The sequence below is a fragment of the Primulina huaijiensis genome, chromosome 3, assembly GCF_012295235.1.
Source record: "Primulina huaijiensis isolate GDHJ02 chromosome 3, ASM1229523v2, whole genome shotgun sequence".
Classification (NCBI taxonomy): domain Eukaryota; kingdom Viridiplantae; phylum Streptophyta; class Magnoliopsida; order Lamiales; family Gesneriaceae; genus Primulina; species Primulina huaijiensis.
Genome location: NC_133308.1, coordinates 15,898,754 through 15,914,476, shown reverse-complemented (window position 1 = coordinate 15,914,476; position 15,723 = coordinate 15,898,754). Strand labels below are relative to the sequence as shown.

The following is a 15,723-nucleotide window of genomic DNA, read 5'->3' as shown; positions in this document are numbered from 1 at the left end:
CAATGCAATTAAAATAGTTTAATTATGTATTTTTTATTTTTCTTAGATTTACATGTAATTGGATTATGTTATGGTATTTTAAACCATATATATATATATATATATTGATTTATAATTTCTATATCATTCATCGTAATGTCAAATGAGTCAAACAATGATGTGTTTCCTGGTCGGCATACCCAAAATGGACAGTTGATCTTTGTTTGGGCTAGGCCAGTTGTCAGGCCCAAAAAACAAGTAGCGGGCCCTAAATCAAAACAGATAAGTAACCTCTCCATCCACCCTGTAAAGGCGAGGTGACTCATATTTTCTATATTATCCCATTTTTTAACATCAAACCATTGTTTCGTGTCTTCTGCAAATTTCTTTCCGTCACTCGAAGCAAAGGATCCAACACGTCTCCATCAGATTTCGCAGCAATGTCTGAGGTATTCTTGCTAAATTTATGCTCGTTTCGATTCGTTCAGAAATTTTTATCTGAAAGTAGATTGTTCGATCTGGAGTCCGGTTGTTGACTTGGGTTTCAACTTCTTTAAGATCCATTTTCTGTCAATATATTGGAGTAATTAGTGATTTTCCTATTATTGATTCAGTTATTCGAGGTTTTTCGAAGTTTATGTTAATAAAAAAATTTCTAATTGATTTTATGAATTCCAGTTTTCGCTTGTTTACTGCTGGTGATTTGACTGATGATTGATTTGCTGTTGTTCAGGCAGCAAAAAATCCTCCGGTTCCTACAGATGGTATGTTATCTGAGCTGAAAGTGTGTTTTATGCGCGTTCTTTTGATCTCTGTTCTTTCAGAAATTTATTTAGTCCATGAGTATGTGTTTTAAGAATGATTTTTTCTTTTTTGCCGTTAGGCAGAAAACTTGAATGCTGAATGTCTGAAAAACTACGTTTCTGTTCTTCAGAGCAGAAGTCTGATGCGCCTAAAAGTAGAACTCCTGCTCCTTCAGCTTCTGGTGGGGCACCATCTGGGCAGGCCAGTGCAATCCCTGCTTCATTTCCTGAAATGCAAAATCCTTTTGATTTCTCTGCTATGACGGGACTGCTTAATGTATGTATACTTTCCTTATGCCTTGTGGCCTTTCATAGATTGAGAAAGTGTTATGGTGATTTTGTAGCATGTTGATGTCAGCTCTTCACTAGTTTCTTCTTCCTGAAGGACAACTATGTGTCCGTGGTTTTTTTTAAAACCTGCTGCTGATTGGTTTACTCGGATAATTATTTATTCTCTAACTTGATTAAATTTGAATTCTATTCACGAGCAGGTGTTTCTGCACTTAAACAACTGGGAAACTGCTTATTTTATTGTGTATTGAACTGAAAACCATAAAAATTAATTCATGTCTTGAGAGGGACACAGTAAAGAATCATGATGTTTTCTTGGGTCATATGTTATTAATGTTGCATCTAATGGTTAAGTAACAGTAATTAATGGTCAATGATATTTTCAGGGTAGTGTGAATTGCTTTCTGATCAAAAGTATCAATTCAATATGATAATTTTATATCCTCGTTGTCTAATCTATAATGAGTTGTGCAGGACCCAAGCATCAAGGAATTAGCCGAACAGATAGCCAAGGATCCTTCATTCAATCAGATGGCAGAACAGCTACAGAAAACCTTTCAAGGTGCTGCATTTGAAGATGGCATCCCTAACTTTGATTCGCAAGAGTATATGTCGACAATGCAAAAAGTCATGGAAAATCCTCAATTCATGACCATGGCTGAGAGGCTTGGAAACTCATTGATGCAGGTATTGAGGGTTACATTTTCTTTATTTCCTGACAAACTATCATTTCATTTTATATAAAGTCAAAAATTATATCATTCTCATTTTTCTGCAGGATCCAGCTATGTCTGGCATGCTTGAGAGTATGACAAATCCAGCTAATAAAGAACAACTAGAAGAACGAATGGCCCGTGTGAAGGAAGATCCATCTTTGAAGCCTATATTGGAAGAGATCGAGACTGGGGGTCCTGCTGCTATGATGAGGTTATATCTTTGTCTGATTTCTTTTAGTTTGGTATGGTTACGTGATGATGACATACTATCATTTTTTCGAAGTAAGATACATCTGATAGTTGAGCTGGAAATTAAAGAGGTTGAAAGATTTAAATATGTCCCCTTAACTCAAGAAAATTAATGTGTCATGGGCACCTTGGCCCAAACAAAGAAGATTTGCCTATGGGAAATCCAAATAAAGTAGGTTCTAAGCCGATTGATATCTTTTATTTAATTATTATCTTTTATTCTAGTTAAGTTTTGAATAAATAGATAAGTCTCATATTTAGGATTGTGAGTTAGGATATAGTAATCTTTTATTTTTTGTTAGGATAAGACGATCTTTTATTTTTGTTAGGATAATGTTATCTTTTGTATGTAATCCAATATATTTGAGCATTAAATCAATAAAATGATAAGAAAACTTATTCACAATCTTGTGTTACGAGATATGAGATTCTCTCCCAACAAATAAACCAAAAGATCGAGAGGTTCTCTTTAATGAGCTTCAAATGTAAAACATCATGATTTATGCAGCGTATTCTGCAATTTCCAGTAATTATTATTATTTTAGGGAGATTTATAATTCATCCTGCAAAATAATGGGTGTTCCTGTTGGCCTATGGATGTACCTTGCCGTGTTTTGACAATTGGAAAGACATTTTGTATCACATTTGAATGTTAGAAGGATTACGTTTTGTTATTCAGCTCTTGTTTTCTAGTTGAACTGATGTTCTGTTATTACTCCATGAGAAGTAGTAAAATTTACGATTCATTCCAACTAAAAACCTAGAAATTTTTTATCCTGGCCAACTGATATGTTATAATTTGAAAAAAATTGTTTAGGATTTATTCCTGTTCCTACAGTATAGCTGGTAAAATATTTTGATACATTTTTAATCTTGGTACTGTTGTGGAACTGGTCATCACTTGGCATGTCCCCCACTGATAAGTATCATAATTAGATACTGGAATGATAAAGAGGCTCTCCAGAAGTTGGGTGAGGCTATGGGATTTGCTGTTGGAGGAGAAGGTGCCACATCTGCTGGTGATGCTGCTGAGGAAGACGAAGCAGAGGAGGTAAATGATGAGGAATCCATTGTCCACAACACAGCTAGTGTTGGTGATGAAGAGGTAACTCTTAGCGATATTAAGTTGACGGTCTCAAGTTTTAGCATATGAATGAGCAAAAATGTAGTTCCTATAGGTAATGATGTAATGTATAATTAAATTTATACTAAGTACCGTAATTAGAATAGTCGAACTTTATTTAGAAAATTCTATAACGATCTCGATGATTAACGAATTAAAGAAAACAAAGACATTCACACAGATGAATAAATTCTGTAGAGAATGGATTTAGAGATATGATTTCACTTAATCTCTACTATATTAAATTATTACTACGATTACACTATTAAAACCAAATCGTTTATTAACCACGAACAATAAATCCTTCTATTCCCTCTCCTGAGTGGTAAATAGATATATATTATTTACTATTGATTTTTAATATTCCTATTGAAAATCTAGTACTGAACAATAGATGCAAACGATGTTCTTACCAAGTTTTAAATGTGGTTATATGCCTTCCGAACGATATAAACACCTAAAGATATGTCGATATAAACACCTAAAGATATGTTTCCTCCTCTCCCGAGTGATGGATATCAATTATTTGTTCAATCAAATTATGGTCAGTAATTCAAAATTTTTAATAACAGGCAAACACAAATAAACGACAAGAGATTAATTTATGTATGTATCAATAATTCTAAACGTAGTTGACCAAGCTACGTCGATCTCTAGAAAATAGAATTATTTCATAACGAAATAGAAATAAAAACAAGGGATGTTTATAGATCTAAACACCAATCTAAAGAATTTAAGAACAGAAGAACACTAGTAACGAAGCCAAAGTTGCTTTTCCATCCTCGGATTCGGCGTTTTTTCTTTGTTGCAAGTTCTTCGCCTTCAAAATCTTTTTCGTCAATTCTCTCAATATCTCTCTATGTTTTTTTCACGTCTCTTCCCCTCCTCGAAAATCTGATGGCATCTCAATTAAAACTCTCCATGATCGAGTTTTCGCGGACTTGAACTCTCAGTTAATTTTGCGCAGGATCCCGAACTGTACATTGGCGCCTGTCTTTTATCAGTCATTGGCGCTAAGGCATCATGGTCTGGTGCTGAGGCACTGAAGCCACGAATTTTAGCTTCGTTTCTCCATAATTCGTCGCTTAGGCACCTATGATTAGGCGCTGAGGTGCCTAGACTTGACATCACGCATCTTTTAGATTTCTTGGACTCTTCATTCCTTATCTTCTTAGTCTTATTTGCTTCTTTAAACATCATCTTTAAATTTCTTTTATCTTGCAAGCACAACACTAAACAAAACCATACATAATTCTGTCCAAAACTAGCATAATTCAGTTTGATTCTTGTGACTAATTGACTTACACTTACCAAACCCTCCATGCTTGAACTTTTGCTAGTCCAGAGAAATAAAAACTAAAATACGAGTAACAACTTTAGGTCATCGAAGTATTTAATTGAGCTTGGCTTCCGAGACAAAACATCAAGTCATTTCTTTATCTTAACATCTCAAGAGTTCAACTGTGTGTGCGACGTGCAGGTTTCCATTTGCCCGATCACATCCTAATATAAATTCACTTAATTGTTCACTTTACGAACTCAAGAGTTCCTCCACTTAAGCTTCAAACTATACTTTACCAATATTAACATCTATTTGATCACAACGGACTTTCTTGGTTAGAATTTGGTTTAAAGGATATTCAAGAAAAGTGCGCCAAAGAGTCATTCAATGTCACGAGATGTGTATGTGTAAATGGTCAGATTTTGTACTTGTTAACAGTGTTTCTCAAGCGTCCATAGACTTGACTCTTACAGCTCTTCTCCACTAGTATATTGGATAAATGTAACAAGGTTAATAGGTCTTTTAAGCTTGTAATGTTTGGCTTCGACTCAGGGCTACAATAAAGGTAGAGAATTAAAAAATGAGAAAAAATAAGCGATTTAGTCGTTTAACACACTTCTTCATCTTTAACACTCTACTGTTTATTGAACTTATTATCTGCAGCTACCCACAATTCTCTTTTCTTTCGTCAACACGTCATGTAATGCAATCCACCATTTCCTCCATTTTTCTCCATTTTTTCCCTTTTATTGTTTTGATTTCCCTTCAATTCTTTCAAATATTTCATCTAACTTCTACAATTTTTCATTCTTGTCAGCATCTTGGAGTTATTGTTGTCTTAACAGCACAATGGACTTATTTCTCTCCAAGTTTAGGTAGGAATTAGTGTATAAGCTCAAAATTTGGTTAGTTGATGTGAGATTGTAGAAAGAACAACAATGTGGGTTTATTGATATTATACATTTGGTAGGCTCGAAAGGATCATATAGTTCAAAAGATCGCCTAAATCATTATTTAGTCACATATTATCCGTATTTTGCCTCGAATGGTGTTGAAGCAAGTTCTAGACTACTTTCAATCTACCAATCAACGCATAATGACTGATCATGTGTAATTCAATAATTGAATGATTATTTTTTATTTATTTTTTTTTTTGAATTATCATGCAAAAATTTACAGATTTCATTCTCATTTAGGCTCAAGTGCTAACAAAAGATAAAATGCTCAAATGATCACGCACCTAAAGTATTTTGAATAATCGCCTAGATCATTTTTGTTTTTGTGAACATCTACTCAGCGTCATGTGATTTTGACAAAAGTTTCAGTCCTCAATCGTCCACTCAGTATCACAAGTAAGTGAATGTTTTCTCGATATCGATGAGATCAATAATCGATATCGATGAGATCAATAATCATAGCACAGTGCATGTAATGAGTGTGAACTCTAAGCTATTGTAAGCACATATACTTATTCCCTGATTTTGCATTTGAATTCCATTCTCATCATTGGCCCCACATTCAACAATTCCACGACCTGACACTACCACTTGCCGCGACAAAAACTAGTTTTTTTTTTTAAAGTTGTGTGACACACTAGGACGTAATTGCAGGAATCAAACACAAAAATTCAAACCAATCATCAGCTAGGCAACTAAAACAGCTAGGCAACTAAACCACCCCCAAATTTAGATACGTGCGTTGTCTCCAATGTACAATAATCGATCAAAGCACACCGTCAACCATGTCCTTGTCCTCTCCCATAGCCTCGTCCTCGTCTGGCTGTGCAGGCCAAATAGGTGGTTGTGGGAATGGCATGTACTGGGAACTGGGCTCTGGAAATTTCTGGACTAATGCAGCGGTAAAGTCTTGAACGTAAATGGTACTTCCCCGACTATTGCTTTCTTTGGTTCTCCTTGTCGGCTTTGAATGGTATATATCAATTGGTGCTTTTGGTCTCAACAACTCTTCAGATTCGCCCCAAGTGACCCCAACATGCTTGCATAGGTCTGTGGTCAACGATGAGTGGGGCATGCTAAGGGTCGTGACACCTCATTTCCTTTGTCACATCCCAAGTATGACTAGGTGGCATTATCCTCGAGGCTACAAATTGATGCCAGTCATTCGCTTATGTTCTTAGATACTTTGCTTGGAAGTTAACCATCGCTCTTTCATCATTGAGCTTCCATGTTACTCCCGGCTCACACAGTGTTTACATGATTATCTCGTAGTTAACTGGTTTGCCCAGAAGTGTTTGATACCCATCATTCTCATAGCTAGGCATCACATATTCTGCATTAATTGTTGCACTGTCAAACGCCGCCATCTGCCCCTGTAAGTGTTCGATACCCACCATTCTCATAGCTAGGCATTCCATACACTGCATTAATTGTTGCACTGTGAAAAGCTACCATCTGTCCCCTGACCCTGACCTTATCTCCGTGTTTCACTTTGAGATTGGCATAAAATCCTTGGTTCTAGCATTATCACGGCATTTGCAGGAGGTTTCACAAAATTTTCCCACCCTCGGGTCTTTGGCATTAACGAGCATGAAGTGGTCAGGACGAGACATGTCTAGCCTTCGTTCATGGTGCGTGTTCTTCTCGAGCAGTGCCGTATAATTGCTAGCAGCAGTGGCGTCCAAGAATCATCGCCGATCAAAAGGCACTGACGAAGAGGAGACGTCATCCTTTGATTTTTTCTTCGGCGGCATCTTTCACAGACCATCCACAGTAGTCTCAATAATGACTCCCAACACATGTTGATCTCAACAATTTATCAAACACCTTGTTTCTAAGGAATGGTAAGTTGTGTACTATCCAAAAAATTTAAAAATCAAGCTCCAAGCTTTCGCATGATGTCTCGGCTGAATATATCCAGATTTGGGACAAATCCTAGCCTCGAATTTGTGATGCTGTTGCGTGAATCAGAGTGGGTAGGCTGCAGAATATGATATGTAATGATGTGGTTGATTGACTGCATGTAATTTTTTTGGCGAGAGTGGACAGATCTGGTCGGTCTTCGCGTTTTGAGAAAAGTGTGCTAATAATTCTGAATTTCTGAGTGTGGGGCTGTATTTAAAGGACACGGGCGCTGAAGCGCAGCAGCGCCTGTGCTACGAACTTTGGAAGAAAAAATTCTATTTTTTGGTCAAAGTTGAGGCGCCGATAATCAGGCGCTTCACCGACGAATTTTCACATCAGATTATAGAGCGCATTGTAGGAGCTAAGGTGCCGATGCTACAAACTTTTCTCTTCTTTTTTTTCCAACAGCTTTTCACGCCTGCATATTCAAATTATCATATTAATACTTGATCACAACATGCACTTTGTTTATAGTCCTTAGCTTGACTGAATGTGATTTAGTTTGGCTAGCTCAATGGAACGTTGATGATGTGTTCCTTACTTCATTTCCATAATAGTGTTTTACTCGCTGCCCTTTGACCTTGAACGTTTTTCCGTCACTGTATTTTAGCTCGATTGCACCATAGAGTTGTACCTTCTCTACTCGACTTTAACTTACCTGGAAACAATCGCAAGCGAGAATTAAACAATAATAAATGTTGTCTAGGTTCATATTCTCTTCTCTGGATTTGCTTGTCATGTCACTTCTTTGTAAATCCTTGCATTTTCATAGGCATCATTTTTAAATTCCTCCATCTCGCTTAGTTGCAGTAGCCTTTGTTCCCCTGAAGCTTTCATGTCGAAGTTGAGTTTCTTGACAGCCCAACGCTTTATGCTCCAGTTCTACAGGTAGGTGACACTTTTCCATAGACTAACCTATAGGGAGGCATACCAATAGGTATCTTGAAAGCACTCCTATACATCCAAAGTGCATCATCCAATTTAATTGCTGAATCCTTCCGATTAGTTTTTTCGAGAATTTGTTCGACTTCTTGGTCGGATATTTCTGCTTGACCGTTTGATTGTGGATGATAGGCTAGTGCTACCTTATCCTTCACATTGTATTTAGCCAATAATGAGTTGAAGATTTTATTGCAAAAATACGTACCTTGGTGTTCCGAACCTAGTGAATATATTTTTATGCTAAAGTTTAACTACAATACGAGCATCATTAGTATTGGTGGCAATTGTTTCCACCTATTTTTGACACATAATCCACAGATGATAAAATATAAGATTGGCCAAAAGACGATGAGAAGGGTCCCATTAATTAATTTCCCCAAACATCAAAAAGCTCTACCTCCAAAGTATTTGTAAGTGGTAACTCACGACTTCGAGAAATATTTACTGCCATTTGGCATCTATCACACGATTTCAGCAAGATGCAACTATCTTTAAACAAGTTAGGCCAATAAAAACCAGATTATAATACCTTCGTAGTTGTTCGTGATGCTCCAAAATGCACACCATATGGTGCAGAATGGCATTAGTCCAGGGTCTCTCGTGCTTCCTCGTCTGCTACACACCTCTTTTTGACTTGATCAGCACATCTCTTGAAGACGTAAGGATCATCCAATAGGTAAAACTTTGCATCATGGAAAAACATTTTCCTTTGGTGAGGCAAAACACAAGAAGACAAAAAGTTAGCAATGTCTGCAAACGATGACAGTTTATACTTCACCTCAAATAGTTCGTCTGGAAAAGTCTCCTTGATGCATCCTTCTTTTCTCTTGTCTTCTAACTCCAACCTCGATAGATGGTCAGCCACTTGATTTTCTCTTCTTTTCTTGTCTTTAACCTCAAAGTCAAACTCTTGTAGCAGCAATATCAACCTTATCAAACTTGGCTTTGCGTCTTTCTTGGCAAACAGGTAACAAATTGCTGCATGTGCTGCATCCATTGTGCGAATCGCATAGTAGATTGCTCTGAACATCTTATCTCTTCTTTGTCCTAGTACTACACCAATTGCATGGTCACTAGCGTCACACATCAATTCAAATGGCTCTTTCCCGTCAGGTACTATCATGACAGGTGCAATCACTAATGTTTCTTTAATTTTGTCAATGCCTTTAAGCAATCCTCGTCAAATATATACGTTGAATCTGATAAATTGCACAAGGGTTTGGTGATTTTATAGAAATCTTTAATAAATATGCGATAAAACCCGACATGTCCTAAAAAGCTCCTAAATCCTTTGACGTTCTTCGGTGGTGGGACTTTTTAATTAGCATCCACTTTGGCTCTATCAACTTTCAATCCCTTCGACGACACTTATGACCAATCACAATGTCTTCTTGAACTATAAAGTGACATTTTTCCCGATTGAGAATTAAGTTATTTTCTTGGCATCTCTGCAAAACAAGGGAATTGTTATGCAGACAATGATCAAATGATGAGTAAAATACCGAGAAATCATACACGAAGACTTTCATGAATCTACCATATCTGCAAAGATAGCTATCACACACCTCTGAAACGTAGCAGGTGCATTACAAAGCTCAAAAGACATCCTCCTAAAAGCGAATGTACCATATGGACACGTGAAAGTGGTCTTTTTCTTGATCCTCATTAGCAAGTGTAATTTGATTGTAACCTGAATAGGCATATAAAAAACAATAATGAAGATAGCCTGCAAGGCTATCAAGCATTTGATAGTCGGAATTGATATTTTCTCTTAACATTATTCAACTTCTTATAGTCAATACATACACGCCAACCAGTCACCATACGAGTATAAGTCAATTCATTATTTTCATTTTTTGCCACTGTCATTCCTCCTTTCTTAGGAACTATTTGCACAGGTGAGACCACCCAAACGCTATAATAAATAGCATATAAGAAACCAACATTTAACAATTTTAATACCTAAGCCTTTACTACTTCCTTCGTAGTTGGGTTTGATCACCTTTGATGATCAACGTAAGGTGTATATGACTCCATTAAAATCTTATGCATGCATATGGTGAGGTCTAATTACCTTAATATTAGATATTGCCCAACCTGAGACAGTTTTAAATTCCCTCGACACTCTCAACAATTCATCTTTTTCATCCTGAGTAAGCAAAGAGATAATTACCGAATAAATAGCTTTTCGCCTAAGAATGCATAACACAAGTGTTTAGGTAAATCCTTGAGTTCACGAGTGACTTGTGGTACCTCATTGATTTTATCCTTCGGCATATCTTCTTTTTTCACATCCACCACTTTTTCCTTTGGCAAATCGTTGAGAGCCAGGATTTGCTCTCTAAGTTCCCAATCATTATCATCATCTGCCATCGTTGTCGAACAAACTAGACATCTCTCCAAAAGATCTTCACCAATTGCTTTTCCTTCACAATCTAAATATAGACAAATATCAATAATATCAATATTGTTACATGTACTTGCCTCATTGGATCCTCTGATGGCATGGTAAATGCTGAACATTACTGCTTCTCCACCAACTCTCAAGGTGAGTTATCTTTTATGTACGTCTATCAATGCTCTCATACCGGCTAGAAACGGTCTTCCAAAAATTAATGATGCATCTTAATCTTCCTCCACGTCCAATATCACAAAATTTGCATGGAAGATGAATTTGTCCACCTTCACAAGTACGTCCTCGACTATCACATGTGGATACATAAGCAATCTATCTGCCAATTGCAAAGTGATAGTGGTAGGCTTTACTTTTCCAAGCTCTAGGGTCTTGCAAATAGAAAAAAAGATATTAAATTAATGTTTGCACCAAGATCACACAAGACCTTATTTACGTGAGAACCACCAATAACACAAGGGATATTAAAGCTCCCCGGATCTTTCAGTTTTTGCGGTAGCTTCTTTTGGATAATGGCGCTGCACTCTTCAATTAACTTTACAGTCTCGTATTCTTGAAGCCTTTTCTTATTTGACATAATATCCTTGATGAATTTGGGGTAATTGGGCATTTGCTCCCAAGCGTCGGCGTAGAAAATTGTTGATCTAATACTTTCTTCTTGAATCTTTGAGGATAAGGGAGATTAGCCTTAGGTAAAAGATGTTCTTCAAGGGCATCCCTGGACTCTTCAACATTTCTCCAGTACTTCATCTTTCTTTGCATCACTGTCTTCAGTCATCACCTCTTTGACTCCAACTTCCTTTCTACTTCTCAATGCAATAGCCTTGCATTACACCTTGGGATTCACCTCAGTTTTACTAGGAAACTAGCCTCTATTTTGGTCCTTCAAAGCATTCGCAACCTGGCATATCTGAGTCTGTAGAGAGTTCATCGTGACACCCATGTTATCCATATGCGTCTCAATGTTGTCAAGATGAGATTCAATCTTTCTCATCCTTTTACTTGATTCTGCTGCAAAATGTACCTACCAAGTCTTCAAAGGATGGCTTACCCTCAACCTTTTGATTATTGAACCCCGGAGTTGTTGTTCGCATAAGAGAATTTTTCATGGTTGCACAAACTAGGATAATATTAATTAGGAACATGGTTATCTCGGTAGCCTCCATACCCACGGTTGTTATTGTTGATGTATATTGCTTCCTTCCATGCTAGGTTCTTCTTCAATGGCAACCGTAGCTACTTTAGAAGTAGACTGAACTCCTTTGTTCATGGCTGCAATCTGTGTTGTTAGTGCAGACACTTGGGCAGTGAGTGATGTGATAGGATCCACCGCATAGACTCCAGCAGATCTCATTGCTCTAGATCGTTCAGAGGGCCACTGATAGCTGTTGATGGTCATCTGCTCAAGCAAGTCATAGGCTTGGTCAAGAGACTTAGCAAAAAATGTGCCACTGGCAGCTGCGTCAACCGTTCTAGTTTGCGAATTTAAACCATTGTAGAATAACTCGATCTGCACCCAATCTTTGAAGCCATGGTTCGGGCATCTTCTAAGAAGTTCTTTGGAACGTTCCTGAGCTTCGTAAAGCTTCTCAAATTCATTATAAGGTGCTGATCTTGATTTTTAGCTGGGTGGATTTGGTATATGGGAAATATCCGACCGCGTGGTTACGCTACCCATGGCCAGCGATTGCCTGAGAGAGAATGGAAACAACCGCAATCTTATGATATTAGTAGAAACATTATTAATCTTTAGCGTTTCCGTAATATCCAGGAATGTCCTTAGATGAAGATGCGAATCTGCAGTCGCTAATCCCCGCAAACTAGTTTTGCCGAACCATGTTGACAAGTGCTGGCTTTAGCTCAAAATTGTTGGCATTGATGGTTTCACGAGCTATGCCAGAGTAGTTTGCTGATAGGTACTCAAGCATGGGGTGGATTCTCATTATGCTTTTAGTTTTCAGCCGTTGCTCTTACTTTTTCTCTTCGTGATTTTCTCAAGGCTCTCGCTGCCATTTCAATTTCTAGATCAGAATGCAACAAATCGAGACTTTGAGTTTCCACAATGCACAATACGAGTAATATAACTCTAAATTAAAGTAACAACTAATTGGTAACAATATTAATATAAGTCAAATAAAGCCACTCACCGACAACGGCGCCAAAAACTTGCAACTTTTGCTCACTGCAAGTATATAATATCAAGTTTTAGTATATGAATGAGCAAGGATGTTGTTCCCATGGGGAGTGTATAATTAAAATACTAAGTACCGAAATTAGAATAATTGAACTTTATTTAGAAAATTCAATAATGTTCTCAATGATTAACGAATTAAAGAAAAAAATACAAGCAGACAGATGAATAAATTCAGTAGAGAATGAATCTAGAGATGCGATTTCACTTGATCTCTGCTATATTAAATTATTACTATGATTACACTATTAAAGCCAAATTGTTGATTAACCACGAACACTGAATCCTTCTACTTGTTTACTACTGATTTTTAATATTTCTATTGAAAATCTAGTACCAAACAATAGATGCAAGCGATGTTCTTACCAGGGTTTAAATGTGGTTATATGCCTTTTGAACAATATAAACATCCAAAGATGTGTTTCCTACTATTATAATTTCAATTCTCTCTACCGAGTGATGGATATCAATTATTTGTTCAATCAAATTATGACCAGTAATTCAAAAGTATTAATAATAAAAAACACAAATAAATGACGAGATTAATTTATGTATGTATCAATAATTCAGAACATAGTCTCGACCAAGCTTCATTGATCTCTAGAAAATAGAATTAGTTCATAACGAGATAGAAATCAAAACAAGGCATGTATATAGATCTAAACATTAATCTAAATAATTTAAGAGAATAACGCTAGTAACGAAGCCAAGGTTGCTTCTCCGTCCCCTGATTCGGCGTTTTTTCTTTGTTGTAAGTTCATCACCTTCAAAATCTTTTTTGTGCAATTCTCTCAATCTTTCTCTGTGTTTTTTTCGTGTGTCTCTTCCCCTCTAAAATCTGATGGCATATCAAATATAACTCTCCATGATAGAGTTTTCCCAGACTTCGGCGTTGGGTTGCCTAATTTCCATACCGAACTAAACAATGAGTGGCCTAAGCGCTGAGGCGCCTAACAAGTGGTGCTGAGGCGCTGAAGCCACAAAATTTAGCTTCGTTTCTCCATAATTCCACACTTAGGCGCCTATGATCTGCTGAGGCGTGTAGACTCGACTTCACCCATCTTTTATACTCGTTGGACTCTTCATTCCTTATCTTCTTAGTCTTTATCTCCTCCTTTAAACATCTCAATCATCTTTTAAATTTCTTTTATCCTGCAAGCACAACACTGAACAAAACTAAACAATAATTCTGTCCAAAACTAGTATAATTCAGTTTGATTCTTATCACTAAGTGCGTGCAAAACTTGCACTCATCAACTACATTTATAATCATGGTTTCTTAGATCCTTGTTGCCTAAAGTTACAGTTTACTGAAATCGATTTTCAAAGTGTTTCCATTCATTGATGACTTGGCTTTTCTGCTCGGCTGTCATTAATAATTTTTTATTTTACAATTATTTTCCTGTTCTCATTTTGATTATAAGCCCGTATTTTAGTATGTTTGACTTTTTAATCAACAATTAGGCATTGAAGAAGGCTTTAGCCGGTGGTGCTGACAAGGATGAAGAAGACTCTGAGGGACGGACTGCGCTGCATTTTTCATGTGGATATGGAGAGGTAGTTGAAAAACCGGCAAAAGAATCCTCTTTCTCATTCCTACAACCTTAGATTCATCAGTTCACTGACCATCTATGCTTGAATTTCCTTTTTTTATTTTCTTTCGCATGCTACCATTTATTACTTCTGCCGTGTACTTTTAGGACTTGTCCGGCTGATTATTTTAGATTCTCACCCAAAAACTGAACGTCTCTGGTCTAGGTTAAATGTGCTCAAATTCTTCTAGATGCTGGGGCTAAGGTTGATGCTCTGGATAAGAATAAGAACACTCCTCTTCACTATGCAGCCGGTTATGGGAGAAAGGACTGTGTGGAGCTTTTGTTGAGCAACGGTGCAGCTGTGTAAGCATGTTTTCTGATCGATCCCTGGCTTTAATTTGCACATTTTCTTTCTAACACCCATGCTTTTCTTGGTTTATGCAGCACTCTTCAGAATTTGGATGGAAAGACACCGATAGACGTTGCCAAATTAAATGACCAAAACGAGGTACTGAAGCTTCTTGAAAAGGATGCATTTCTATGAGTCTTGCCCCTGCAGTTCCTGTTCTGGTTTGATTACACTCGTGAAGTTTCACGAGCTCGAGTGTTGGCATACCGTATATGGGATCAATGCTCTGTTTTCGGGGATGCTTAGTATGTGTGGGGTCATTCTATGCTAAAGAGTGGTGGGTCATCTGAAATTATGTTGACAATCACATGAATGTGTACGTTATTTGTATGAAATTTACACGGGTTTGGTTACATTAGATACTCGCAGTGGAGTCAGTTGTACAACTAAATCTTGAATCTGGTTGAATACTATTATTTGTTATAATAATCAATAAAAAGCCAAATATTAAGCTTATACAGACATTATCTCAAGTTTGGTATCATGTGTTTTTAGTCATCCTTTTCAACTACAAAATTGAATCGGAATAACCTTAATTATTTTTCACTATAGATTAGAAAACTCTTGGCGCTTGTAAGTGCAAAGAACAAAATTCTTGACGAAAATAAGCTGTATATTCGTATTTTGTTTTTTTTAAAACTTAATATTTAAGTACTTTTGGAAGTTTGTATATGTTTATTATTGATTTATTATATGAGACAATATTATATTCTTAATTTATGGAAATAATTAACTTATACTTTATAGTAAAACCTATATAAATAAATAATATCAAAATATGAAATTTTAATAATTTATTAAATGTATAATGTATTAATTAATTAATAAATTAAAAATATTTTTACGATTCAACTAACATAATTTTAATTATATATATCTCATTATTTTAATTAATATAAAAATTAAAATTCACTATACATATAATTTAT

The 15,723-nt window shown here is 36.5% G+C and overlaps 1 protein-coding gene across 2 annotated transcripts; it reads left to right on the top strand.

Moving 5' to 3' along the window:
* Window positions 1–310: 310 nt before the first annotated feature.
* LOC140973536 (ankyrin repeat domain-containing protein 2B-like) lies at window positions 311–15,250 on the top strand. 2 transcript variants are annotated; one of them, XM_073436417.1, is made up of 9 exons: window positions 311–428; window positions 713–743; window positions 914–1,059; window positions 1,548–1,760; window positions 1,852–2,000; window positions 2,975–3,143; window positions 14,315–14,407; window positions 14,609–14,748; window positions 14,830–15,250. In XM_073436417.1, exons 1-9 carry the CDS (start codon window positions 420–422, stop codon window positions 14,927–14,929), a joined length of 1,050 nt encoding a protein of 349 aa, XP_073292518.1. In that variant the 5' UTR covers window positions 311–419; the 3' UTR covers window positions 14,930–15,250. The 2 variants fall into 2 exon arrangements, with proteins under 2 accessions (XP_073292518.1, XP_073292519.1); XM_073436418.1 differs by having other exon boundaries at window positions 326–428; window positions 863–1,059.
* The last annotated feature ends 473 nt before the right edge of the window (window positions 15,251–15,723 follow it).